Genomic DNA, 25,925 nt, shown 5'->3' with positions numbered 1-25,925 from the left:
TGAGCTAAAGGGCTAATAGTCGTGCCCTTACATCCTATGTATCACTGTAATGTCTGAGCACCTGCAGTTTTATATTTTTTTTTAGCTTTATTCAATGTCTCATTTTGAGTTTGCTTTTTTTTGTAGGCTAAGATGACTAAGGCAGGCTTCCTCATGCCTGAGGTGAGATTTTTCTCCCAAACCAACAAGAGGAACAGACTAGCTTCCTGCTCGCCTAATTTAGTTAGTGGGAACTTTGCCTGAGTAAGATGTCTGAGGAGACACATTAAAGAACCACTTGCATCTCCCAAGCCTCAATCTGAGTATCACTGGATTAGATTGTGAATGCTTTGGAGCAGGGGCTGTACTCTTTAGCTATGTGATTGCAAACCACATTGGAACCTTGATCCTTGATTGTGGCCCAGGCAATACCCTAATAAAAAAAAATATGGTACCATAAGTTATGTAAACTCATCAGACTCCAGTTTCACTTTCACCAGTTCACATTTCCTAGACTCTGTAAGCCTCTGTCTTTTAGGTCATAAAACCTAATGCCTCAAAAGTTAAATTAAATATAATCTGATGAACATGTACCCAATGAAGTCTTTCAGGAGATAATTAAGATTGGAGGACTAATGGGGTAGAAAGGTTTCCTCAGGATGAGAGGCAGCAAGTGCACACATTTGTAATCAGTGAATGGACTTTGCCTGTCTGATAGTGTACAGCTTTAGTAAACTCAAATTTGTAGTATGTGTGCTCAGGGCACAGTTTTTCAGTGGCTATAAGACTAAGTCAAACATTTTTTCACTGCTAGTAAATTCACTACTTACTGGTGACTGTTTCTTACTCAAATTTTGAAATCCATCTGTGTCTTTTTTTAAAAGGTAGATCAGCGATAGTGTCTAGAATTCTTTAAAATTGAAATAATTGCCTACTTCAAACAGAGATTTTGCTCAACATTTTCAAAAATAAAAATCTCCTTTGGAAGAGAATACCAGGGAAAGTTTCATCTCAAATTGTGTGGGGTTTTGTTTTGTTTTTGCTTTTGAAAGCTAGGAAACACTTATAATTGCATCTGTTATGCCAGTGGTGAATTTGGTTCTTGTAGCCTGACTCTTTCCACAAATACTGAGAATCAGCAACTCCAATTGAAGTCCGTTGAAAAGGAGTACATTCAGTGCCTCTGAAAATGATCCCTCTTCCCCAGACTCTGTAGGACCTGAAATCAGAACACCAATTTATGTGGAAACGGTTTAGAGATACTGGTGGATACTTCTTCCTTGCGCATGATTGGTAGAGGAAAATCTAAAGGGTCTGATCTAAGAGGACAAAAATAACCATTGTGGGGGCCAGGCTGGCGAATTTGGAGAAAATTGGGAAAGTGCAATTGGAGGGGTTAGGCATGGCATTTAAAAGTTTAAAAAACAGGAATAAGGTATAGAAACTTAAAACCAGTTAACTGTTTAAAAAGTTGGGGAAAGCAAGTCAGGTTTAACATTCAAAGGGGATGTCATTTGCAGTTAAATTTTGGGGCAACTTTTTAAATATGTTAGATTTTATTTCATATGTGCCTTCCTTGTAGTCTACAGATTAATGTTTTTGTGTGGGTCTGTTTCCTCCTATAGAAACAATGTGCTGTACTAGCCAAGCTCTTATAAGTGAAGAGAAGTTCTTGTGTATTATTCAATATGTTACCACATATTTTTTGTTCCATAAATGTTTTGATCAAAGAATCTATTCTGTCTGTTTGGGATGTGTGTGTATAATATATATATTAAGGCTGTCGATTAATTGCAGTTAACTCACACGATTAACAGTGCAATTAAAACTGATTAATCATGATTAATTTTGAGTTAAACAGTGGAATACCAATTGAAATTTATTAACTATTTTTGGATGTTTTCTACATTTTTTGAAATATATTAATTTCAATTACAACACAGAATACAAAGTGTACAGTGCTCACTTTATATTTACTTTGATTACAAATATTTACACTGTAAAAAAACAAGAGAAATAGTATTTTTCAATTCACCTCATACAAGTACTCTAGTGCAATCTCAATCATAAAAGTTGACCTACAACTAACCATACAAATGTAGAATTCTGTACAAAAAATAACTGCATTCAAAAATAACAGTGTAAAACTTTAGAGCCCACAAGTCCACTCAGTCCTACTTCTTGTTCAGCCACTCAGACAAACAAATTTGCTTATATTTGCAGGAGATAATGCTGCCCGCTTCTTGTTTACAGTGTCACCTGAAATTTTTAGCATACCTGGCACATAAATACCATGCAATGCCGGCTACAAAAGTGCCATGCAAACGCCTGTTCTCACTTTCAGGTGACATTGTAAATAAGAAGCTGGCAGCATTATCTCCCGTAAACGTAAACAAACTTGTTTGTTTTAGCAATTGGCTGAATAAGAAGTAGGACTGCGTGGACTTGTAAGCTCTATAGTTTTACATTGTTTTGTTTTTGAGTGCTGTTATGTTGCCAAAAAAAACAAAACTACCTTTGTAAGTTGCACTTCCACAATAAAGAGATTGCATTATGGTACTTGTATGAGGTGAACTGAAAAATACTATTTCTTTTTGTTATTTTTACAGTGCAAATATTTGTAATAAAAATAATATAATTTTTATTACAAATATTTGCACTGTAAAAATAACAAAAAGAAATAGTATTTTTCAGTTCACCTCATACAAGTACCATAATTATATTATTTTTATTACAAATATTTGCACTGTAAAAATAACAAAAAGAAATAGTATTTTTCAGTTCACCTCATACAAGTACCATAATGCAATCTCTTTATTGTGGAAGTGCAACTTACAAAGGTAGTTTTGTTTTTTTTGGCAACATAACAGCACTCAAAAACAAAACAATGTAAAACTATAGAGCTTACAAGTCCACGCAGTCCTACTTCTTATTCAGCCAATTGCTAAAACAAACAAGTTTGTTTACGTTTACGGGAGATAATGCTGCCAGCTTCTTATTTACAATGTCACCTGAAAGTGAGAACAGGCGTTTGCATGGCACTTTTGTAGCCGGCATTGCATGGTATTTATGTGCCAGGTATGCTAAAAATTTCAGGTGACACTGTAAACAAGAAGCGGGCAGCATTATCTCCTGCAAATATAAGCAAATTTGTTTGTCTGAGTGGCTGAACAAGAAGTAGGACTGAGTGGACTTGTGGGCTCTAAAGTTTTACACTGTTATTTTTGAATGCAGTTATTTTTTGTACAGAATTCTACATTTGTATGGTTAGTTGTAGGTCAACTTTTATGATTGAGATTGCACTAGAGTACTTGTATGAGGTGAATTGAAAAATACTATTTCTCTTGTTTTTTTACAGTGTAAATATTTGTAATCAAAGTAAATATAAAGTGAGCACTGTACACTTTGTATTGTGTTGTAATTGAAATCAATATATTTGAAAAAGTAGAAAACATCCAAAACTATTTAAATAAATGGTATTCTATTTAAATGTGCGTTTAATCATGATCAATTTTTTAAATCACTTGACAGCCCGTGTGTGTGTGTATGTATGTGTATATATAATATGAAAAGGACAGAAGTAATGTAATAAATTTGCAGAGAACCTAGGGGAGAGATACTAGTTGGCAAGAGGGTATATCCGTGAGGTCCAAATCTGAAGATTTATAAAGTCATGGAAGTTTCACATAGAAAATTCCTGTTAGGTCTTCTAGTTCATTTCCCTGCAAATGTCCTGCAGGACACTTAAAATTTGTGTGTGTGTGTGTGTGTGTCCTAGCACTGAAGCTTTCATTTTGTCTTGGAGGAGCCTTTTAGAGCCCACTAGATCTCACTGTTACTTTTTTCCTCTTTCTGCCCACCTTTTTTCCCTTTTAAAATATTGTCACAGTTACTCTCAATGTCCCTTCCTGGGGGTCTCACCCAGTGCACCCCCAGAGGGGTCCGGCCTTAAGCTTTCCTTCTCCTGAGGTAGGATTCAGTAAGAACAAAACTGCCATATTGCGTCAAAACAATGGTCCATCTAGCCCAGTATCTATGTCCAACAGTGGCTAGTACCAGAGCTTCAAGGGGAGTGGCAATTCTGCAGTTCATCCACTCTTAGACAAGGGCGTGGGCTACAGTCCCCTAGTTTGTCAGCCATGACTAGGTGCTACAGTAATAGAAGTAATAAATAATACTTCAGCACAACCAACAGTGGTTGGTACCTTTGCCAGCTCTTTCTCCAGGAGCCTGTGACAGCATACATCTACTGTTATACCTTGTTTGAAGAAGCTGTTTTTGTGACATTTATTCATTTGTTAAGGGCACAAAGCATTTAGAGCAAAACCTAACAACAGTAAACGGCTGAAGCACATTACGTACACCTTTGTAAGTTCCTCTCAGACCACTGAACTCCATCTTTGCCAGGGAGAAGCAGCCCTTCCTGTTCACAGCATCTGTCTGTCTGTGTTTTCCCAGCCTGTCAGCTTTTCCTAGTGCATCCAATATCCTCCTTCCTTTTTTAGGATCTTTGAGCTTTTCAGCCCCTTTGATCACAGGATTTTTGCCTTGGGAAGGGTACATTATTGATGGCCCAGCCATTGTCTCCTCAAGGGGCATATTTTGTTTTCTTTTGATTTAACTCCTGGCATTCAGGCAGATTGATATCACACAGATAATCTGAAGATAGTTGATGTTTATAAAAAATGCTCTTTTCCCAGATTGTCCCATTTCTCATTTTATATATATATGAATATTGCTTACAGTATGTATATATGTGTGTGTATATATATATAAAATATTGCTTACAGTAGTAATAGATCCTCTCCATCCTTAATGTTTAGACTTCAAATGTTTATAGACTAATATCTCTTCATGTTCTGTTTATCTCCTCCTGAATCAGCCCACACAGGCGCCCTTGCTCACCAATAGTTTTTGGTAGTCACATTTAAGCTCCCACTAGTTTTGTCAGTCTTTCTGGTAATGCAGCACCCAGAATCAGTCATGATGAGGTCTCACTGTAGCAGTAAGGAAAGTATTCTTTTCCAGCTCTTTTGATCTGATACCTTTGCATGTTCAGGTCTAAATTGTATTGCCCTTTCTTTGTTACCCTGTCACATTGCAATACCCATGTATAACTTGTTCTCTACTGTCAGTGTTAGTTCTTCTTATATTACTGCTTTCTGGGTTTCTTCCTCACATTGTAAGGTGAGTTTTAGATGATTCTCCATGCCCCCACATTGAATCTCACTTCATTTTCTGCTTCTATTTCGAATCTTTGTAGGTCCCTTTGTAAAATTTTCCTGTTCTGACTAGTGTCCACAATTCTTCTATCATATTCCAGTTACATTCATGGAGATATTTAATGAGACCAGATTTAGTAGCAATCCCTGCTGTAGTCTGTTAGAGATGTCTCTTCTCCTGGCCGAATGAAATCCTGCCTAAGAAAATACAAGATATATCCTGTGGCTTAATCTAAGTGGGAAACTTTCCTAAATTAAACCTTCTACTGTTCCTCTTTTCCCCTTAGAACACACTCAGAGGATTTCTTTAGGTCCCTTTTTCGTAGACTCAGTGAGTTGTTCTACATTTAGTTCTGTTTTGTGTTGCCCAGTAGTGTCGAGTGGAGGAAACACTCTATAGCTCATCTGTTCCTATCTTGTAACTATTATGGTGGAGTCATTTAGAGGATTTCTTGTATCAGCCATTTTTACTTTTGTCAGCCCATAGTTTAAATGATCTCCCATAGCCTTTTGAGACCTTCTCGCTTGCAACAAGTAGGGGCACGCTTTTCCTGTTAGGTTTGTTGATTTCCTAATCTGCTGTTCCATTTCTTTCAGCTAATCTTTGGTTGAATTTATTTCAGCTTCTTAAATTAAATTTTCTTTCTTTCAGTCTGCGTGGTTTGCAAAAATTACATTTTGCATTTGGTCTCTCTGTTGAGTTTTACCACATAGAGAATGGGTTTTAGAGTAGCATACTGTCACGGTTCCTCCCCCACTCTGAACTCTAGGGTACAGATGTGGGGACCTGCATGAAAACCTCCTAAGCTTATCTTTACCAGCTTAGGTCAAAACTTCCCCAAGGTACAAAATATTACACCTTGGACTGGCCGCTACCACCACCAAACTAATACTGGTTACTGGGGAAGAGCTGTTTGGACGCGTCCTTCCCCCCAAAATACTTCCCAAAACCTTGCACCCCACTTCCTGGACAAGGTTTGGTAAAAAGCCTCACCAATTTGCATAGGTGACCACAGACCCAAACCCTTGGATCTGAGAACAATGAAAAAGCATTCAGTGTTTTACAAGAAGACTTTTAATAAAAAATAGAAGTAAATAGAAATAAAGAAATCCCCCCTGTAAAATCAGGATGGTAGATATCTTACAGGGTAATTAGATTCAAAAACATAGAGAACCCCTCTAGGCAAAACCTTAAGTTACAAAAAAGATACACAGACAGAAATAGTTATTCTATTCAGCACAATTCTTTTCTCAGCCATTTAAAGAAATCATAATCTAACACATACCTAGCTAGATTACTTACTAAAAGTTCTAAGACTCCATTCCTGTTCTGTCCCCGGCCAAGAGGACTACAGACAGACACAGACCCTTTGTTTCTCTCCCTCCTCCCAGCTTTTGAAAGTATCTTGTCTCCTCATTGGTCATTTTGGTCAGGTGCCAGCGAGGTTACCTTTAGCTTCTTAACCCTTTACAGGTGAGAGGAGCTTTCCCCTGGCCAGGAGGGATTTCAAAGGGGTTTACCCTTCCCTTTATATTTATGACACATACTTTTAACCAAGAACTTTTTCCTAGCTCTTAAACGTGAATGAGAAGCTGTTGCTGCCCTAGAACTGTGTGAAGTACCGTAACAGGTTGTCTTCATACTTTCTCTTCATCTAATACACCAGGCTTGGATTTGTGGCTGCACTTAAAATGTGTTCTCCAGTTTGAAAGTTATTGGTTTGAGAGTGATTTTCTATAAACATAACTGGGAATACAGGTAGAGCAGTAGAAACTCTCAAACCAGTAGTAAGTTAAGTGCATCCACTGTACAACGAGCTGAAATATGTGGTTTGTTTTTCTTTTTCTCTTCCTTAGCAACTGATGGTTACTGGCATACACTATATTTTAGACATGACCTTCCTTTCCCTCATCATTTGTTTGGCCTGAACTTTTTAGTGGTAGCACATTGTCCTGGATGCACACATTTCTGAGACTAGCTTCTTTTTTTTTCGGTCATATATACTTGCATATCTAATATTATACACAACATGTACGTCAAATACAGCTAGGCAAGGGCTTACTTGCACATGAGCAGTTTTCTGCGGGAGGGGAGAAGAAAATACGCAATTGTATTTGGAATACATACACTCAACACTAATTAGAAAAATCAAAGGGCACTAAGTGTGTATATGGTTCCTTCTGGCTTCTGCGATCCCATGTGAGCTTTCAATTACTGTATCATAGGGTCATAATTACTGTTGTAGAACATGAGTAATTATTCTGTTGTGCTGAACTAAAGAAAACATAGTGTTCTGTAGCCCACCTTGTAACACACATGAATCATGATGGAGAAGCTTATTTTGGCTAAGCTCAGAACCTGCAAAATGATGGCTTTTAGCAAGCCTGTAAGCTGTAGGCTATTGTTAAAAAAAAAATCTGTACATGTCTTTCATCTTAACTAGAAATGACAAGTGGTGCCACATCTCTTAACTTTTGCACATTTATAGTCCTAAATGGTATTTCTGATGCTTTGTCTAGTATTTCCCATCAATTCTTAGTTTTTATTTCAATATAATTATACGTTTGATTTTTTTTTTTGATGTGACAAAATTGTGTATTCAGAGGCTTTCAATTATCTTTCTGAAACATTAGTCTTAAATACAGTCGGTTTGGTACAGGGATGGACTGACGACCAGTAAAAATCTTCTGTGCACTAATTAAAAATAGTAAGCATACGGGGGGGGGGAGAGGAGAGAGTAATAAATACTCTGGTGAAGTGTGGTCTGCCAGTTGTTCTCCCCTGGTGATATATTTTTTTGGATAGGGAGGATATATGTAATTTGGTGGAGTTTGGGGTTTTCACAAGACACTGAGGCTCCAATTCTGCAAAGCATTTAAGAACATGCTTAAGTTCATATGCATGTGCTTAAATGCTTTGCTGAACTGGGGCCTTAATAACTTACCAGGGTTGGTTTAGCAATATACAGAGAAAGCAGGGGGTGGGAGTGGGAAATACATTTCTCCAGAAGCTGGGAGCTCTTTCTTCCCATCCTCACTTTGAATTGAACACTTGAACATAGAGAAATTAATGCTTGCTTGCTTGTGCCTTCAGATTGTAAGATTTTTCTAGCAGAGCCTTTATTTTTTTTGTTTGGCACAGTATACAATACCTATTGTACTTCAGCATTTATATTTGATGTTCCATAGACGTACGTGATATAGTTAAACATTGCATGAATTTTATTATGATAAACAGCTTAGTTTACTGTCTTCCTTCATTTTGTTCTTCCTTCTCTTCCTTAACCTCACTTTATTTTTGTCTTGTTTTTTTCCCCTCTTCCTCTTCCTTTTCTTATATTGTAGTCTGTCTCTTTCATGTTTTCTCTTATTTCTCATTTTTTCTTCCAATATGATCAAGACCCTTTGTGTTTTTGCAAACTTATGTAGGGTTATCATATCGACTGAACTCATTTTCTGTAAACTTGGCTTGTTTTGAAGATCTCATTGAGTTTTAGTCAGCTTAGCCTGGTTACTGCACTGTGCTATACTTTAATGCAGTGCTTCTCAAGCTATCTGATGTGGGGGACTGGCATTTTTTTCCCCCCAATGTGTGCGCAGACCGGCAGCTGGTGGCTCGCGGACCGGCACTGGTCCACGGATCACCACTTTGAGTAACACTGCTTTAATGTTATGCAAGTTTGGTATAAGAAAGCCATTTGCATCGTGTTGCCTTAAGTGACAAAATATAAAGGGAGATCATATTTTAACATACAAGCACAAGGGGACAGAATTAAGGATGAGCTTTCATCCTTAACTCTGTTTTCTGAATATTTTGTGTGTGCGTGCACGTGCAAGAGAGAGAATAACTAAGCATGAAATTCCCTGCTTCTGTTAGTACAACAAAAGAAACAGACAGGAGATGAGTCCAGAACAAAGCAGAAATAATGGAATATTTCATCCCCAAAAGGAGAGTGAAATGAGAAGTACGAGTAGGCGAAGAAAGACTGCATGGCCTAAGGCAGTGCAGCATGTTGGCGAGAAAGTAATAGTTCAGGGACGTCTGCTGCCCAGAGCTGTGATCTCCGAGCAGCCCACATGTAAAAAACGTTTGGCCACTCCTGCTACAGACACAATATTTAATGCTTTCCCCAGAAGAAATCTCACTAGGATTCTTTTAAAGGGCCACTGTTGAGAGGATTTTCAGCTCAAATAGTGATCCACCTAAAACTGTAATAATCTGGTTGGGGTGGAAATTCCTAGGTGCAAGTCTTACTGGCTGCTATTTCCCCATAACTCTTGCACATGATCACCAAAAACAGTAGTAAAAAAAAAAATAATAGTGGTGCTTAATTTTGTACATTTTTCTGCAACCGCAATTATTTCCAGTTGAGTGGGTAAATATGCACATTTCTTCAAGATACAATTTTACTTTAGTTTCAACTCACGTTTCCTTTAATTTTTTTTCTAATACATCACCCACCCACCACCACACATGAATACACAGATCTTTGAGTGTGATATACTCTCAAAGCATGGACATTTACAGTAAATCTGTAACTCTCCTTTAAATATCTCATGTACACAGGATTCTCATTCTAGGGCCTCTCCTCCCCACTGCGAGATGGGCCAAACTCGGAGATTGGGATCCTCTGAGTTCTGGCAGTTGGGCTGGAAGCAGGAGTCCCCTCCCCTTTATTCTATTCCAACTGTTGCTGCCTCACTTACCTCAGCCAGTCCATGAATGTTCAGGAAGGAGGAGCTTTTTATGTCAGTTGTTCACAAGGATAAATGTGAATCCTTCAGAAATTCTTTCCATAGTTGGCACTCTTGGAGATGGCAATAATCTATGCCCTAAAGAGAAGAGAGAGCCAAACTCTGAGGCGGTGGGCTCATAGGAATCCTATGTGATATCTGTCATCCTGCTTCTTTCAAAGTAAGTAATTTACTCTTTCACTTGCCAATTACTCAAGGATCTTCCACTGTTCAGAGACATGGGTGTTACTGGCCTGAGACTGCAAATACTATTGTCCATTAATCGTAATTATATGGCGTAGCTGTGGTTTACTTGGTCTGATATTGGATGCATCTGCTGCCTCAGTTTCCCCATTTCTCAGCCTCAGTTTCCCAGGTTGAGAAGAGACTGTGGTTCTTTTAGCCTGAAGTCTTTAGTGCTTTTCAGGCTCCAGGATGACTTAGCTCTTGACCTGTGTTCACATCTTCTGGAGTAAAATATAATCTAATGGCAATACAAATAAACAGTTTTCCACCCCAGATTCTTCCAGGACAAAGCCCTTCTTCTTCTGAGGGTCTGGGTTTATCAACCTTTAGTTTTTAGCTCTTTTTGTTGAGCTCAGATTCCCACTCTCTTGGATTCTACTCAACATTCCTTCTTCTCTTTGTAAACAGAGGTGGATGCAGCAACTCCAAACGAGGTGATATAAGGGGATGCACGTGCTCCTTCTACTACAGGTTTCTGACCAAAGGACCCTATGTGATTTGGTTGTTTTGCCCTTAGCCAACTTAGTTCTTGCCTGGGCCTCTTCCTATGTAAGCTTACCTCTGGCATCTCCTTTGTCTCTTCTTTATGCCTGAATACAGGCTGCCCTTACATAGAATCATAGAATATCAGGGTTGGAAGGGACCTCAGGAGGTCATCTAGTCCAACCCCCTGCTCAAAGCAGGACCAATCCTCAATTAAATCATCCCAGCCAGGGCTTTGTCAAGCCTGACCTTAAAAACTGCTAAGGAAGGAGATTCTACCAGCTCCCTAGGTAACACATTCCAATATTTCACCAGCCTCCTAGTGAAAGTTTTTCCTAATATCCAACCTAAACCTCCCCCACTGCAACTTGAGACCATTACTCCTTGTCCTGTCCTCTTCTACCACTGAGAATAGTCTAGAACCATCCTCTTTGGAACCACCTCTCAGGTAGTTGAAAGCAGCTATCAAATCCCCCCTCATTCTTCTCTTCTGCAGACTAAACAATCCCAGTTCCCTCAGCCTCTCCTCATAAGTCATGTGCTCCAGACCCCTAATCATTTTTGTTGCCCTCCGCTGGACTCCTTCCAATTTTTCCACATCCTTCTTGTCGTGTGAGGCCCAAAACTGGACACAGTACTCCAGATGAGGCCTCACCAATGTCGAATAGAGGGGACGATCACGTCCCTTGATCTGCTGGCTATGCCCCTACTTATACATCCCAAAATGCCATTGGCCTTCTTGGCAACAAGGGCACACTGACTCATATCCAACTTCTTGTCCACTGTCACCCGTAGGTCCTTTTCCGCAGAACTGCTACCTAGCCATTCAGTCCCTAGTCTGTAGCTGTGCATTGGGTTCTTCCGTCCTAAGTGCAGGGCCCTGCACTTATCCTTGTTGAACCTCATCAGATTTCTTTTGGCCCAATCCTCCAATTTGTCTAGGTCCCTCTGTATCCTATCCCTGCCCTCCAGCATATCTACCACTCCTCCTAGTTTAGTATCGTCCGCAAATTTGCTGAGTGTGCAATCCACACCATCCTCCAGATCATTTATGAAGATATTGAACAAAACCGGCCCCAGGACCGACCCTTGGGGCACTCCACTTGATACCGGCTGCCAACTAGGCATGGAGCCATTGATCACTACCCGTTGAGCCCGACAATCTAGCCAACTTTCTACCCACCTTATGGTGCATTCATCCAGCCCATACTTCTTTAACTTGCTGACAAGAATACTGTGGGAGACTGTGTCAAAAGCTTTCCTAAAGACAAGAAACAATACATCCACTGCTTTCCCTTCATCCACAGAACAAGTAATCTCATCACAGAAGGCGATTAGATTAGTCAGGCATGACCTTCCCTTGGTGAATCCATGCTGACTGTTCCTGATCACTTTCCTCTCGTGTAAGTGCTTCAGGATTGATTCCTTGAGGACCTGCTCCATGATTTTTCCGGGGACTGAGGTAAGGCTGACTGGCCTGTAGTTCCCAGGATCCTCCTCCTTCCCTTTTTTAAAGATTGGCACTACATTAGCCTTTTTCCAGTCATCCGGGACTTCCCCTGTTCGCCACGAGTTTTCAAAGATAACGGCCAATGGCTCTGCAATCACAGCCGCCAATTCCTTTAGCACTCTCAGATGCAACGCGTCCGGCCCCATGGATTTGTGCACGTCCAGCTTTTCTAATTAGTCCCAAACCACCTCTTTCTCCACAGAGGGCTGGCCACCTACTCCCCATGCTGTGCTGCCCAGTGCAGCAGTCTGGGAGCTGACCTTGTTCGTGAAGACAGAGGCAAAAAAAGCATTGAGTACATTAGCTTTTTCCACATCCTCTGTCACTAGGTTGCCTCCCTCATTCAGTAAGGGGCCCACACTTTCCTTGGCTTTCTTCTTGTTGCCAACATACCTGAAGAAACCCTTCTTGTTACTCTTAACATCTCTTGCTAGCTGCAGCTCCAGGTGTGATTTGGCCCTCCTGATTTCATTCCTACATGCCCGAGCAATATTTTTATACTCTTCCCTGGTCATTTGTCCAATCTTCCACTTCTTGTAAGCTTCTTTTTTATGTTTAAGATCCGCAAGGATTTCACCGTTAAGCCAAGCTGGTCGCCTGCCATATTTATTATTCTTTCGACACATCGGGATGGTTTGTCCCTGTAACCTCAACAGGGATTCCTTGAAATACAGCCAGCTCTGCTGGACTCCTTTCCCCTTCATGTTATTCCCCCAGGGGATCCTACCCATCAGTTCCCTGAGGGATTCCTGAAGTCCAGGGTCCGTATTTTGCTGCTTACCTTTCTTCCCTTTGTCAGGATCCTGAACTCAACCAACTCATGGTCACTGCCTCCCAGATTCCCATCCTACATCTTCCAGCCAGCCTTGTTTCAGCCACATTCTCCCCCAGGACATGACTCATGTTCTGAGAGGTAACCTAGTAGCAAGTGAGGCTGAACTCAGACTCCATTGGAAGGGCCAGCCCACCTTGTGACACCTGGTGACACTGCAGGGCAGCGTGAAGGGAATGATGCGTATTCATTTCTTAACAGTTTTGGATTTTAAGTTTAACCTTAACTCTGAATTTCCTGGGTTTATAATGCTTGTGTCTGGGATAATTGCAACATCCCTGTAATGTATTTTACCCTAAGTTATTGACCAATACTCTCAACATTAACTCCATATTAATGTAGTTTTTATCTAGGAATTACAATACAGGGGTGATTGTGTATGAGAAACTGTTCAGGGGTTTTCGGTATTACCATATGACCTGTTGCATTGTGGCTATCACCTTGGATTTCTCATCAGTTGAAGAAAATTGAAAATGGCTCACATCGTTTCCATGGCTCCATTTGAAACTTTAAAGCTGTGGTATTATGTGTGCTGAAGTAGGAATCTGATACTTATAAAAATGGATTTTTAAGAACTTTATATGTTACAGCTTTTAAATTGAAGTAGTGTATGAGAGACTTTCCTTTCACCAGAGCAAGTGCCAAAGAGTGCCGTGTAGTGCAATACTCATGAGTCCAGTACTATTCTGAAACAATGGCAACACCTGTGCTACAAACACCTTGGAAGACTGGGATAGGTGATGACAGAGTTTAGCCATTGCTCATAATTCTTGTACCTTCTTAGCTTTAGGGAAGCTATGAAGGCTGGGAAGCCTAAAACTAGCTCCTACCAGCTGTGTGTTTGTGGGCTCATGCACATAGTACTTCCTAATGTCCCTGTAGTCTTGGTTTTAGTAAACAGCCAGGAAAATGAAATATAGCAGATTCTTGAATATTTCACTACCTTGTCTACTGATGAGAAGTAGAGCTGAAGACCTTTGTTTAAAACAAATTAAAAACATCTTTAATGCAATTGTTGAAAGTGTGTGTACTTCTCATGCTAGTTAAATTCAGGACTGTTGATCTGATCAGTGCCCATTTGTCACTTCGTTTAATTGTTGATTTTTGACAGTTAATAATATTCTAGAGTCTAAAACTGGTCCCACAAAGTAAGGCTTATGCAATGTCCTTGTGAATGTTGGCATACTTGCCCAGAAGGTTGAGTTTGAGGACCATAAGAGGGGGAGTTCCAAGAGTGGGGCTGACAGTGCAACTCACTATTAGGACAGGGATTGCTGCTTTGTTAGTGTTCCCTGCCCTCTGCTATTCTCTGGAAAAGGTTCAGAAAAGGGCAGCAAAAATTATTAGAGGTCTGGTACAGCTTCTGTATGAGCAGCGATTAATAAGACTGGGAATTCTCAGTTTGGAAAAGAGACGACTAAAGGGGTGATATGATAGAGGTCTATAAAATCCTGTCTGGGTGTGGAGAAAGTAAATAAGGAAGTGTTTTTTACCCCTTCTCATAACACAAGAACTAAGGGTCACCAAATGAAATTAATAGGCAGCAGATTTAAAACAAATGGAAGTATTTTTTCACACAACGCACAGTCAACCTGCAGAACTCTCTGCCAGAGAACGTTGTGAAGGCCAAGACTATAACAGGGTTCAAAAAAGAACTAGATAAATTCATGGAGGATGGGTCCATCAATGGCTATTAGCCAGAATGGGCAGGGATGGTGTCCCTAGCCTCTGTTTGCCAGAAGCTGGGAATGGGTGACAGGGCATGGATCACTTGATGATTACCTGTTCTGCTCAGTCCCTCTGGGGCACCTGGCATTGGCCACTGTCGGAAGACTGGATCCTTGGCTAGATGGATCTTTGGTCTGACCCAGTATGGCCGTTCTTAGAGGATGTTAAATATCTCATAGCAGTTTCTGAAAAGAGTAGGAGACTGTCAGTGTCCTGGGAAGAACAATATCAAATATATAGTAAAATTTCAGTTGTGGTGCTTTTTTTTTGTTTTTTGTTTTGTTTTTGCAGTAGCTCGTTAATAATAGTTAAATTCTGGACTGTTGATCTTATCAGTGTCCATTTGTCACTTTGTTTAATTGTTGATTTTTTGACAGTTAATATTCTAGAGTCTAAAACTGGTCCTACAAAGTAAGGCTTATGCAATTTCCTTGTGAATGTGGGCACACTCGCCCAGAAGGTTGAATATGAGGATCATAAGAGGGGGAGGTTCCAAGAGTGGGACTGACAGTGCAACTCACTATTAGGACAGGGATTGCTGCTCTGTTAGTGTGCCCTGTTAGTCATGTTTTTTAATACACTCCATGAGATCTCTGAATATGTAGTATGGTTTTAAATATTGCTTTTCGTTTGGGGCAATAAATGTGTCCAAAGATGTTTTGTAGAGCGCAGTGTACACTTGTAATATCTACAGTAATTGTTGTTAACATGATCTTAAAATGCTTTACAATGTAATAAATCAGACCCAGGATTGCAAGGGATATGTATATAGATAAGATAAACTATTATTGCATTCCAAAACACCACATACACACCTTTAAATATTAGAATGCATTTTATTGACATAGGAATAACAACCTCATTGAGTGCATTAAAAACATCATTCAGCTACAGTTCTGATTGTAGATTTTTCTTGGGGCAACAAGAAGCTATGTGAGCTGATGGGCCTGTAAGAGTAACAAAAGATAAAATTAAATGCTGTTGTAAAAGTTCTGCACTCACAACAGTCTTAAAGTTCAATTGGCTAAATTATTAACGAGCTACTTCACGTACACGTACATACACACACCCCTGAAATTTTACTGTATACTTGATATCTTTCTAACAAGCACACAAATGTTTCTTATCAAGAGTTTTTTAACAAAAAATTGGGCAATTTTTCCTCTTTCCTTTACACATGGATGTGACTTAAGTGTTATTTTTTTATTAATGTGACATCTTTTGGGCCCACACCTGTGAAAAAGAAAAAAAAATATATATTTTTTTAAACTTAAAAGCCTTATGACAACTAGGTGGGAGGTAACAGAAATGAGATATTTAGGGATGACTCAAGTTAAAGACCCTGTCTGCACTAAGAAAATGTCCTGTGATTGACAGTGAGATATTAACCATTTGCTTTTTTTCTTCAATCCCCCACTCAGTCCACCAAAACAGGGTTGAAAATGAAATGGCTAATTTTGACTGGACTTTCTCTGACCTGTGCTGATTGCTCCAATCCTCCCTCATGGTCTCTTCTCAGCATCACTCCATGTCTGCCCTTTTTATTTTTTTCCCCTGCCTTGTTCCCTTCACTCTTTTCCTTCAATGACTGATTTCCCATCTCTTTTCTTTCTGTTTACCTTACACCCTCCTAAAGGCGGGGAAGAAATCATGGAACAAACATGCCCTCACATTGTTTACTCTGCTTGTGTGTTCTATTCCTTCCTTCACCCTATGCCTGTCTTGTCTATTTGGGCTGTGAGCGCTTTGGAGCAGGAGACTGTCTTTCTGTTCTGTGCCTAGCACAATGGGGTTCTGGTCCATGACTGGGACTCATAGGTGTTATGATAATACAAATAATAATAAATATGGCTTCCAGAGCTGTGAGGTCTGATCTCTGTAATGAATATTCAAATGGTGTGGCCCATTTGCATTAATAGCCAAACAATTTTCTACCCCTGCAGAGTGGGAAGACAATGGTGGTTGCCCAGCATTGTTAAAGGATAACTTTCTTAGTGTGAATGGCTATAGTTGGGTTTAAAATGTGTCTTGCTTATAAAACTATTGGCTAGTGAGATGGGTAAATATAGATTACTAAGCAATGGAAGTCTTAAAAACTGTTTTATATAATCTTTAAATGTGTTACTGATGGTAGCACCGGAAACATTTTGCCTGTAGTACAGAGTTGTGGGAAGAAGCTGATTTGTTTTTAAACTTGGCCAATGATAAAAAGTATGTGTAGCCTTTTAAATTGTGGAAATATTTTCAGGCCAACACATTAAATGGTTTAAGAACTTATTCCTTTTATGTCAACAAAATAAAATATTACATTCAATATGCAAGAAAATTCACTATTTATAAGATAAGAAAATAACAAACATATTGCAGTAAAGCCTATATTCTTTCTAAATACAAAAATTGATATTTTCTCTATTTAACTACATTAATTGTAAGTGAATATTTTTGGGCAAATCATATATTTGCACTTTGGCTTTTATAAAGGGAATAAAGAAGCTATGTTGACTAATGTGTGGAAAATGGCTTTGGAGGAAAAAAAATGAGTTTGTTTGATGTTGAATCTCAAGTTTCATATAAAACTTGCTTGGTTCACAAATAAGTCAGGGGTTTTCCTGTCACCATTGCGTACTCTGCCTGGAATCTGAAAGTCAGCATGGATTCTTCCTATTTTGTGTGCCATTGTTGTTTTGTTTATGAAGATTGTTTCTTTAGACTGGCTGGTGTAAGGGAACAAACCAATAAGACTGCAGAATGAAACATTTTGCTTTGGAATTGTGTATATTTGCAGTGTGTTAATCTTTATGCAGGCATAGACAAGAAAAAATATGTAACAAGACTGATACTGTCAAATCCTGCCCTCAGACAGACCTATTATCTACCACTCAAATAGGGACACATGGATATGAAAATTCAAGCCTTGATGTGTTTAAAATAAGAGGTTGAATGTTATGCATATTGTTTTCAAAAGAACCATTAAAATGTTAACATTCCTCCAGATTAAATTCATTATCAATAATATATCATTTAATCCAAAATAATCCCATTATAAATGTAGCATCATAGTAAACTGGCTGTGTGTTCATGTCTCCCTCTAGTTGGTGTCCTGTAATGTCCTCGCTTGCTATTTACAAGTACTGCTACTTTAGCTAGGTGGTAGACTCACATTTCTGGTGCTGAAGCTGCTGGATTTGATACCTAGTGATGGATTTTATCGTGTGCGTGCGTGTGTGTGTTTCAAATATGTAGCCAGTCATGAATTGTCTATCACTTGCTACAGCTACTTTGTGCCCTACTCTTGGGGGGTAGTTGATACTGATGAGTGCTTGCTGAGAGAATGCTTTGTTTTGGGCAATGCATTTTATAGACTTAACTAAAATGTGGTGATTGTTCATACTTGAATATAAATATTATGCAGAAGCCTTTAGCACTGGTTTTGTCAGAATGGCGATCTTTTGAATGGTTTGTAAAGATTTTACCTGTAATGCATATATAAAGGTCTAAAGTACTAATTAAATTGCTGCACTGGCTCTTAAGAGGCATGTATGTTGCTAGCAGGAAGACCTAGTTTAGGCAGTTTAGTTCTTCATGCAGTGACACAATGATTAATTTACACCTCTCTATTGTATAGTGCGGTGAACAAGGTGTAATTTGCTCCTAAAATGTGTACATTAGTAAACCTACATAGTGTGTTTGTTTTAACTGTTATAAAAGATATCCTGAAAGCCAGTTCAAGCTGACTGTAAACTGGACGGCATCCCCTTGAAAGTACAAGTAGGGGAATATTGGAGAGGGGATGAAGACAATGGCGCCAAAAGATTTCCCGAGGCTGCGACAGTTTGGCAAGTAGCAGCTCTAAAACTGCTTGCTAGTTGGGCCAGGTATGGCATTAGGTACAAATGTGGCTACCACTTGCATCTCCTGCTGACTCTAATGATGGCAGCAAACATGGTTGGACAAATATTTGAATAGCATCCACACTTATCTCATTAAGTGTGCATTTTTTAATGATATTCAGGAAATTAAATCAGATTGCCCATCCCATGCATATCAGATCTAGGTGAAAAATTAATACACTAATGCTTTCTTAAAAATCTGTTTTTTTAGACTCCGGTTGGGCTAATCATAGTGTAGTAAATGCTGATTGTACCAGGACATTTAGAAAAAAGACTGTTTTGCTTGTCTTTGTTGCCTTTAATTTTGTGAACTGGAATTTTTAAATTTTGTTATAGAATATGAGAAGTCTTTTTTTGTTTTTCCTGGCAGTGTTTTAAAGCGCTTTGCTGCAAGGGACCACCACCTCCACGACCTGAATATGACTTGGTTTGTATAGGTCTCACTGGTTCTGGCAAGACAAGTCTACTGTCACAGCTTTGCAGTGAAAGCCCAGAGAATATAGTGTCTACAACAGGTATGATGCTGCTGTCAGGAATATTTTTTTCAACCAAAAGTAATGTTTCTAATACTTTAGATGATTGTCAGTTAAATTACACATTAGGTTTATTCCTTATAATAATAATAATAATAATAATAACTAATAAAATACCCGCCCTCCAATTCATCTCATATATTTGTTTCTCTATTAATAATTCAAATGCACATGATGGAAAAGGAATATGGGAACTAAATAACTAATATGTAAAATAAAGCTAATCCTTGATACTTTTGTAGCCCAGAAATTTTGAATTTACAGTAACAATTTTTTAAAGTTTGATTCCTAATATATTTATATCAGTTATCCAAATAGAACATATTTATTCCCTTGGCCACTTCCTAGTTAGTTCCATGTTCGTTGTACTACTGTGTGGGGTGTGTGTATAGTTTGAAAAGTGAGTGTGTGTGTGTGTTATATTTTGTTTAAAGATGAATGGCTACACTAACTGGGTTAGGTTTAAAGTATGTGCTGAAGGCTGTGTAGATCTTCAGCATAGTAATTCATTTTTAAAATAATCTTTTTAACAGTGTTTTGAACTGCGTCATTAACGAAGGTGCAAAGGCAGCTTATTCTCGCAAAATTTAGTGATATTCTTTCCTGGGGAATTTTCACAAAAACATGTACAATCTTGTGCATTTTAAAAGAGAGAGAGCTCTCCAGTAACATGGGTGGTGTATCTAAATTGTTAATTTCTAAAAGTCCTACCCCCTGTGGATTTTTCCATAGACACCAAAAAGGGAAGAAAGAAACCTTTGAAGTCTTATTCCTTAAGGGGCTTTGCTACATAGGCACAAAGTGGGGGGAAAAGGTGATAGTAAATGGGGTGAGATGAGGAAACTAGAGGATACACATTAGGATTTAGGTCCTTCCAAAATCAGTCAGTGCAGCACTGTGGAATGTGTAAGTAACCAAAAGGAAACTTCATCAATGGTCAGTGTTTGTTTTTGGTCATAATCCTTTCTCTTTGGTCAGTGGAGGAGAGGAATTGAGCTGGGGCAGGTTTAGATCAGAGATAAATTCTACAAAAAACAACAGGGTGAAAGAAAAGAGTTAAATATAAACAGACATAACTAAAACTTATAAATGTATCTATGCCAATGCAAGAAGCTTAAAAACAAACATAGGAGAACCAGGATGCCTGTCAATAAGAGATGATTGTGACACACTATGCATTAATGAAAAATGGTGAAATGACAAAAACAAATACCTGGGTATAAAATTAATAAGGAGAGATTAGGTCATAGAGGAGGAAGAACAATCTTGTGATGTGATGTTTTTCTAGATATGTGACCCGAGTGATTGAGTACAGTTCATTTGTTAGTGTAATAGGGAGGGTGTGTGTGGCAGTGTTTGTGTGAGAAGTTGGTGTATGTAGGTATGTAAGTTTACACTGTGTTTCATATATGTGGTTTTGAGTTTTGCATTCTTGTCCATGAGCAGCCTTAACTGGTTTTCATGGTGTGCTCAATATCCTCATATTTTAATAATTTAAATAAAATAGAATGGTAAGAAATTTAAAACTGATTCAAGGTAATACTGTTTCTTACACACTGTGTACTTAACCTGTGGAATTCATTGCCATTACAGTTATATCATAGGTTTCAGAGTATAGACTTTAAAGGGATAAAACCCTCCTGATTCAGGGCATAAACCAACATCCAGCTCCTCAGTTAGGAAGAAACTTGCTGTGTGGGAAGATTATTCCATAAGTGATCTCTGCAGGGTTTCTTGCATCTTTCTCTGAAGCATCTGTTATTGGCCAGTGTCTGAACCAGAGTACCGGAAGTGACCGGACTGTCCTGGTATGTCAGTTCTTCTGTTCTGTTCAGCAAGAAATACAGTGCTGGATTGGCAAACCTGGGCATCCCTCAGAATTGTACCTGACCAAACCCCTTCAAAGATATTGCATGTGTAAACATGTTGATACTGTGTGTGCTATACTAAAGTTAGGAGCCCCAAACTCCCCTTCCCCAGCTTCCTGAAGGGGTGGGGGTGCTTTCCTTTAAATCCCCTTCCAATCAATTTTATCCAATCAGTGTCCCTTCCATAACAAGTACCTGCACTGGATATCTGCTATATTAACCTAACCTCCCTGACCTGCTGTGTGGGAGGTGAAGAAACCCTCTCCACCTAGGCCTATTTGGTGATGAGGGAAAAATTCCTTCCCAGCCCCCAAGGAAAAAGGGCAACTAGCATAATGCCCACATTAGATCTTAAAGAAACTCAATTCTACTCTGATTCCATAAATGGGAGGGTGGGTGTTTGTCCTGCCTCAGTGTGTTGCATTTCAGGGTCCATGACTGAGGTGTCCCTCAATATCCAGGGCCACTCTCTGTAAAAGTCCTTTGTCTTAGATCGCAGCCTTCCAATTGCTGCACCTATAGCTTGAATACTGTGCCTGTTTCGCCAGTTTTGGTTGCGGTTTAGCTGCAGCAACATTGGGCTGTGATCCAGTTTCCATGGGAATCTTGGCCACAGCCATCCTGGGCCGTGCCTCAGTTTCCCCACATTTGATTCTCAATATCTGCTGGGACCTTGGCCATAACAACCCTGATCTGTACCTTTCCCCCCCAGTGTTGGTCCTCAATTTACGCTGGAATCTTAGCTTCAGACGCCCTGAACTGTGCCTCAGTTTTTCCAAATTTCGTTGCCAGTTTCGACTGGAGTATTGGCTGCAGCTGCCCTGAGCTGTGCCTCAGTTTCCCCAATTTCTGTTACCTACAGAGGTGCTCGCTATACATATGCCCCCCTCACAAAGGGAACTCTATCAATGGTCTGTGGCCCCATCCCTAAGTTCCTTCTGCGAGATGGATCAAAGGTGTTTGGTCTGTAACATTCTGCCTGCTGGGGAGACCCATTGCTCTGCTGTGACCTGGTCCCAGAACTCTGCAAAGCTTATAGAATGCCAATGCTGTTGCTTATGTACCCTTCAGTGTCTGGACTCTAGGATTTGGGGAATCCCTGTAAGAAATTCCAAACTGTGGGAATGTCCCTGTATCTCCCCTATTCTCCTTCCTGCCCCTCACAGCTCTGTGGTGGTGAGAGTCCACCCATCTGCCCACCCCCTTGTAAGAGGGAACACACAACTCTTTGGTGAGTAGAGGGTGCTGCCATACTAGCTGTAACACTGGACAGCCTTCCTCCCATCCTACGTGCACTTGCTCTGCAGTGGGATGAGAGCTCAGGCAGCCTCTCTGTTCCCCATTGTGCCCCCCCTTGCTGTGGACGACACCAATTCATTATTCTGTGTTAAGGGGGCCTAGTCCAGCCTCCTCTGCAAGGCACCACCTGGCTTTTCTCCTCTGGCTCAAACTGTTGCTACTCCAAGCTTCCTCCAAACCCCCATATGTTTCCCTGGCTGCCCTTCCCCACTGCACATGATCCTGCATATGAACTGGGAGTGAGGTGGGAGAGAAGGAGTTCAGTTTGGTCCTCAAACCCCAGGCTCCTACAGGGTCCACTCACCCAGCGCTGGCCAAGGAAAAGCCTTCTTTGGGTCCTATGGTGCCTCCCACCGCTGCTGCCACCCTTTCTGCATTTTTGAGATCCTGGGGTGACTTCGCCCTGTCCTCACTGAGGCCCTACTGGTCACCGTGAGACTCCTGGAAACCCCCAACAGTGTATAGTGCTCCTCTGCTGCTGCTTAGTAATTGGTGGGAGACAGATGTTTTCCCCCCTTATTAACTAGGGGCAAGAAGATGCTCTAAGCAAACTAGGCACCTGCCTAGAGCAGCAGATTGTGCCGAGGTGCCAGGGGCAGCTGGGCCTAACCGGACTGGTGCTTGGGACCCAGTGTGCTGGGTTGGAATGCCACTCATTGACACCTGGAGCAGCTTCAGGTGTGTTGCTTCTTCCTATGCATCTGGGATCTTGTTCTGTTTATAGTTTATAAAGGGCTAATAAATGATTAATCAATATTTTAATATTAAGGTTAATAAATGGTTACAGATTTAGTCCAATCGGTCAACAGGTTGGTTATATCCATGGCTTATAAACATACATAACACCTACTGAAGTGTTTAACCATCTAGAGTACATACTACTCATGTGTGTAACAGGGTTGTAATGTCTACTACATAATTTATATCCCTTCATCAACCTTAATATTAAGAGTGACCAAGAAAAGCATACTTAAGTAAAACAACGTATGCAGTTCAATTTATTTTCCCAGTCTCTTTCTATGTTAAAAATCCTAGAATGGTTACCTCCTATTATTAATAATGCAAAACTTCAGTTTCAGTATTAAAAAAAAAAAAAAAATTGAATGGGGATTGCCAAAAAACATGCGTATTCTATCAATTTCTATTTTTTGGACTTACATTCCCACACCACTTTTAAGTAAGAATGTGGGAGATGGGGGTAATGCTTTGTTGCACGAGTTATTAGCAGAATGGAGTGTCTGTGGCTAAGCTAATAAAATCCCTATTTATAGAAAGGTTATATTGGCAAGATAATAGGTAGGGCCCTACCAAATTCACAGCCATGAAAAATGTGTCAGACTGTGAAATTTGATCTCCCCCGTGAAATCTGGCTATTGTAGGGGAAACCAGATTTCACACAGCGGGGCGCCCGGAGAACGGCATCTGCTGGCCAGGAGCCCAGCTCTGAAGGTAACGCCGCCACCAGCAGCGTACAGAAGTGAGGGTGGCATGGTATGGGGAGGTCGTCATTTTCTGCGGGGGGAGAAGGGTCAACCTTACAGGTGGGCAACTGCCCAGGGCCCCGTGGTCAGGGGTCACCGTGATAACCCCCCTGCCCTTTTCCTACAGCCAACCCAAGGTCTCTTGAACTCCCAAGTGCTGGACCTGGAGCTGGGGAGAGGCAGGCCTGGGAGTCCCCTGGCCAGGGGCTCCTACTTTGCACCAGACTCCAGTTGCTAATCCCAGATGGGCTGGGGAGGGACGGGACTTCCTCTTTCCCTGCACGGGCTGCTCCTAGGGCTGGATCAGACCCACCTCCAGGAACCTCCCGGCTGCAGGAAGCTTTGCATCTGCTGGGTCGGAGCTCAGCTCAGAAAGCATCGCTGCGGCAGCAGCAGTGCAGAATTGAGGGTGTCTTGGTATGGTATTGCCACCTTTACTTCTGCGCGGCTGCTGGCAGTGGTGCTGCCTTCAGAGCTGGGCACCTGGCCGGCAGCTGCCCTCTGAAGGTAGTAGTGCAGAAGCAAGGGTGGCAATACTGAGACGTGCCCCCCCCCCCTCTCCGGGGACCACCTTTTGGCTTGTGACCCCCATGGTTACAACACTGTGAAATTTCAGATTTAAATATCTGAAACCATGAAATTTACCATTTTTAAAACCCTGTGAAATTAACCAAAATGGATCCTGAATTTGGTAGGGCCCTCCTTATAGGTCTACTTGTATTAATTGATTTGCTTCTATGCAATCTATATTTAATGTGACTGAGTAGCCTATCTCAAACCACAGTGAATATAATAGTTTTAATGGATACAGTCTATTTCAAAATACCTTACCAAATAAGTTACTAACACTTTTTGTTTCTAATTTTAGGTTTTAGCATAAAAGCAGTGCCATTCCAGAATGCCGTCTTGAATGTAAAAGAACTTGGAGGTATAACACTTTTATCACTTGCATATCTGATTGGTATTTTACTTTCATTTCACTGTATAAAGGTACAGTATCTAAGCCCCACAGTAGAACACCACTAATTGATTACTTCACTATAGGCACACTAAATAGGGAGTTTGTAAAAGATAGGGGCTCTGGAATATTTAAGATTTCTGCTTGTTTTGTCACATAATTATTTTAAATGTCAGAATAATGAAAAATTTGTGACTGAAATTCATTTATACATTGGATTATATCAAAGCATCACAACTTGAGGAATGTGCAAGCAATTCATAAAATAAATTGGATTATACTGCATGGCATGTCTTTTAATCTCTTGAACCCTAAGGATGAGTGTACATGATATAAATATAATAAATTTAGGGCCAAATTGTAGCCTTGCTAGAGTGACAACACAGATCAAAGGTACTCTCTTATCCCCATTACTAGTTACCTGCATCACAGATGATGACGTGTAAGAGGAAGCATTTGTTGCATTTGAGCCTCTTGCATTTGAGCCTCTACTCTAGAAATGGTCCTCTCCTTGAGGTGTAAAACATTTCAGGAGTAGCCAATTTCCAAAGGATTAAGGGGACACAGATGACTTGAAATCCAGTCAATTAAAAAAAAAAATAGTTTGAATCAGGTAAGTTACTTGCCCACTAATCCCCCTGCCAACTTTGGTTGTACATTTTCCTATTTTTAAAAAAGTTTCTCTCCCTAGTTTGTCTATTACAGGGTCAGTTTGACTAACAAACGTCTAAGTTGATGGCTTGGCTGGCCAACAGGTAGCTGTATTAATAAAATAAAATGAGAAGATTTTTCTGTTGGGGGAAAAAAATTCTGGTCTTTCCCCTGAACTTCTACTTATAGTCTGTATCTTTTTTTTCCCCCTTCACTCCCATAGGTACATAAATACAGTAGCAAATTGACTTTTAGGGATTAATCTTTCAACAAGGCTTAAACTTACTTGTCTTAAAGACTGTCATGGAAAAATTAGATGACTTCTAGAGGGAAGTCTTTCATTGTACAAAATCAGATCCATGGTTCCTTCCTAGTTTAACTTATTGTTGAGGAAGCTCTGAGATAAACACTTATTAAACTTAAAGTAGCCCCTCTTTGTTACTGTAGGCCCAGATGTTGTAGACCAGGGGTGGGAAAAGTACAGACCGCTTCCGGCCCACCAGCTGTTTTA

At 40.1% G+C, this 25,925-nt stretch overlaps 1 protein-coding gene across 5 annotated transcripts in view; it reads left to right on the top strand.

Moving 5' to 3' along the window:
• Positions 1-25,925, top strand: part of ARL15 (ARF like GTPase 15) — a 336,015-nt gene that overhangs the window by 112,037 nt on the left and 198,053 nt on the right. For all 5 annotated transcript variants that reach the window (XM_073343927.1, XM_073343926.1, XM_073343929.1 and 2 more), the window contains 2 exons: positions 18,995-19,139; positions 24,674-24,733. In XM_073343927.1, coding sequence (XP_073200028.1) covers positions 18,995-19,139; positions 24,674-24,733 — 205 coding nt within the window. The remainder of the gene's footprint in view (positions 1-18,994; positions 19,140-24,673; positions 24,734-25,925) is intronic.

Source organism: Lepidochelys kempii, chromosome 5 (assembly GCF_965140265.1).
Source record: "Lepidochelys kempii isolate rLepKem1 chromosome 5, rLepKem1.hap2, whole genome shotgun sequence".
Taxonomy (NCBI): domain Eukaryota; kingdom Metazoa; phylum Chordata; order Testudines; family Cheloniidae; genus Lepidochelys; species Lepidochelys kempii.
The sequence above is the reverse complement of the archived record's forward strand: the minus strand, read 5'-3'. Positions and strand labels throughout refer to the sequence as shown.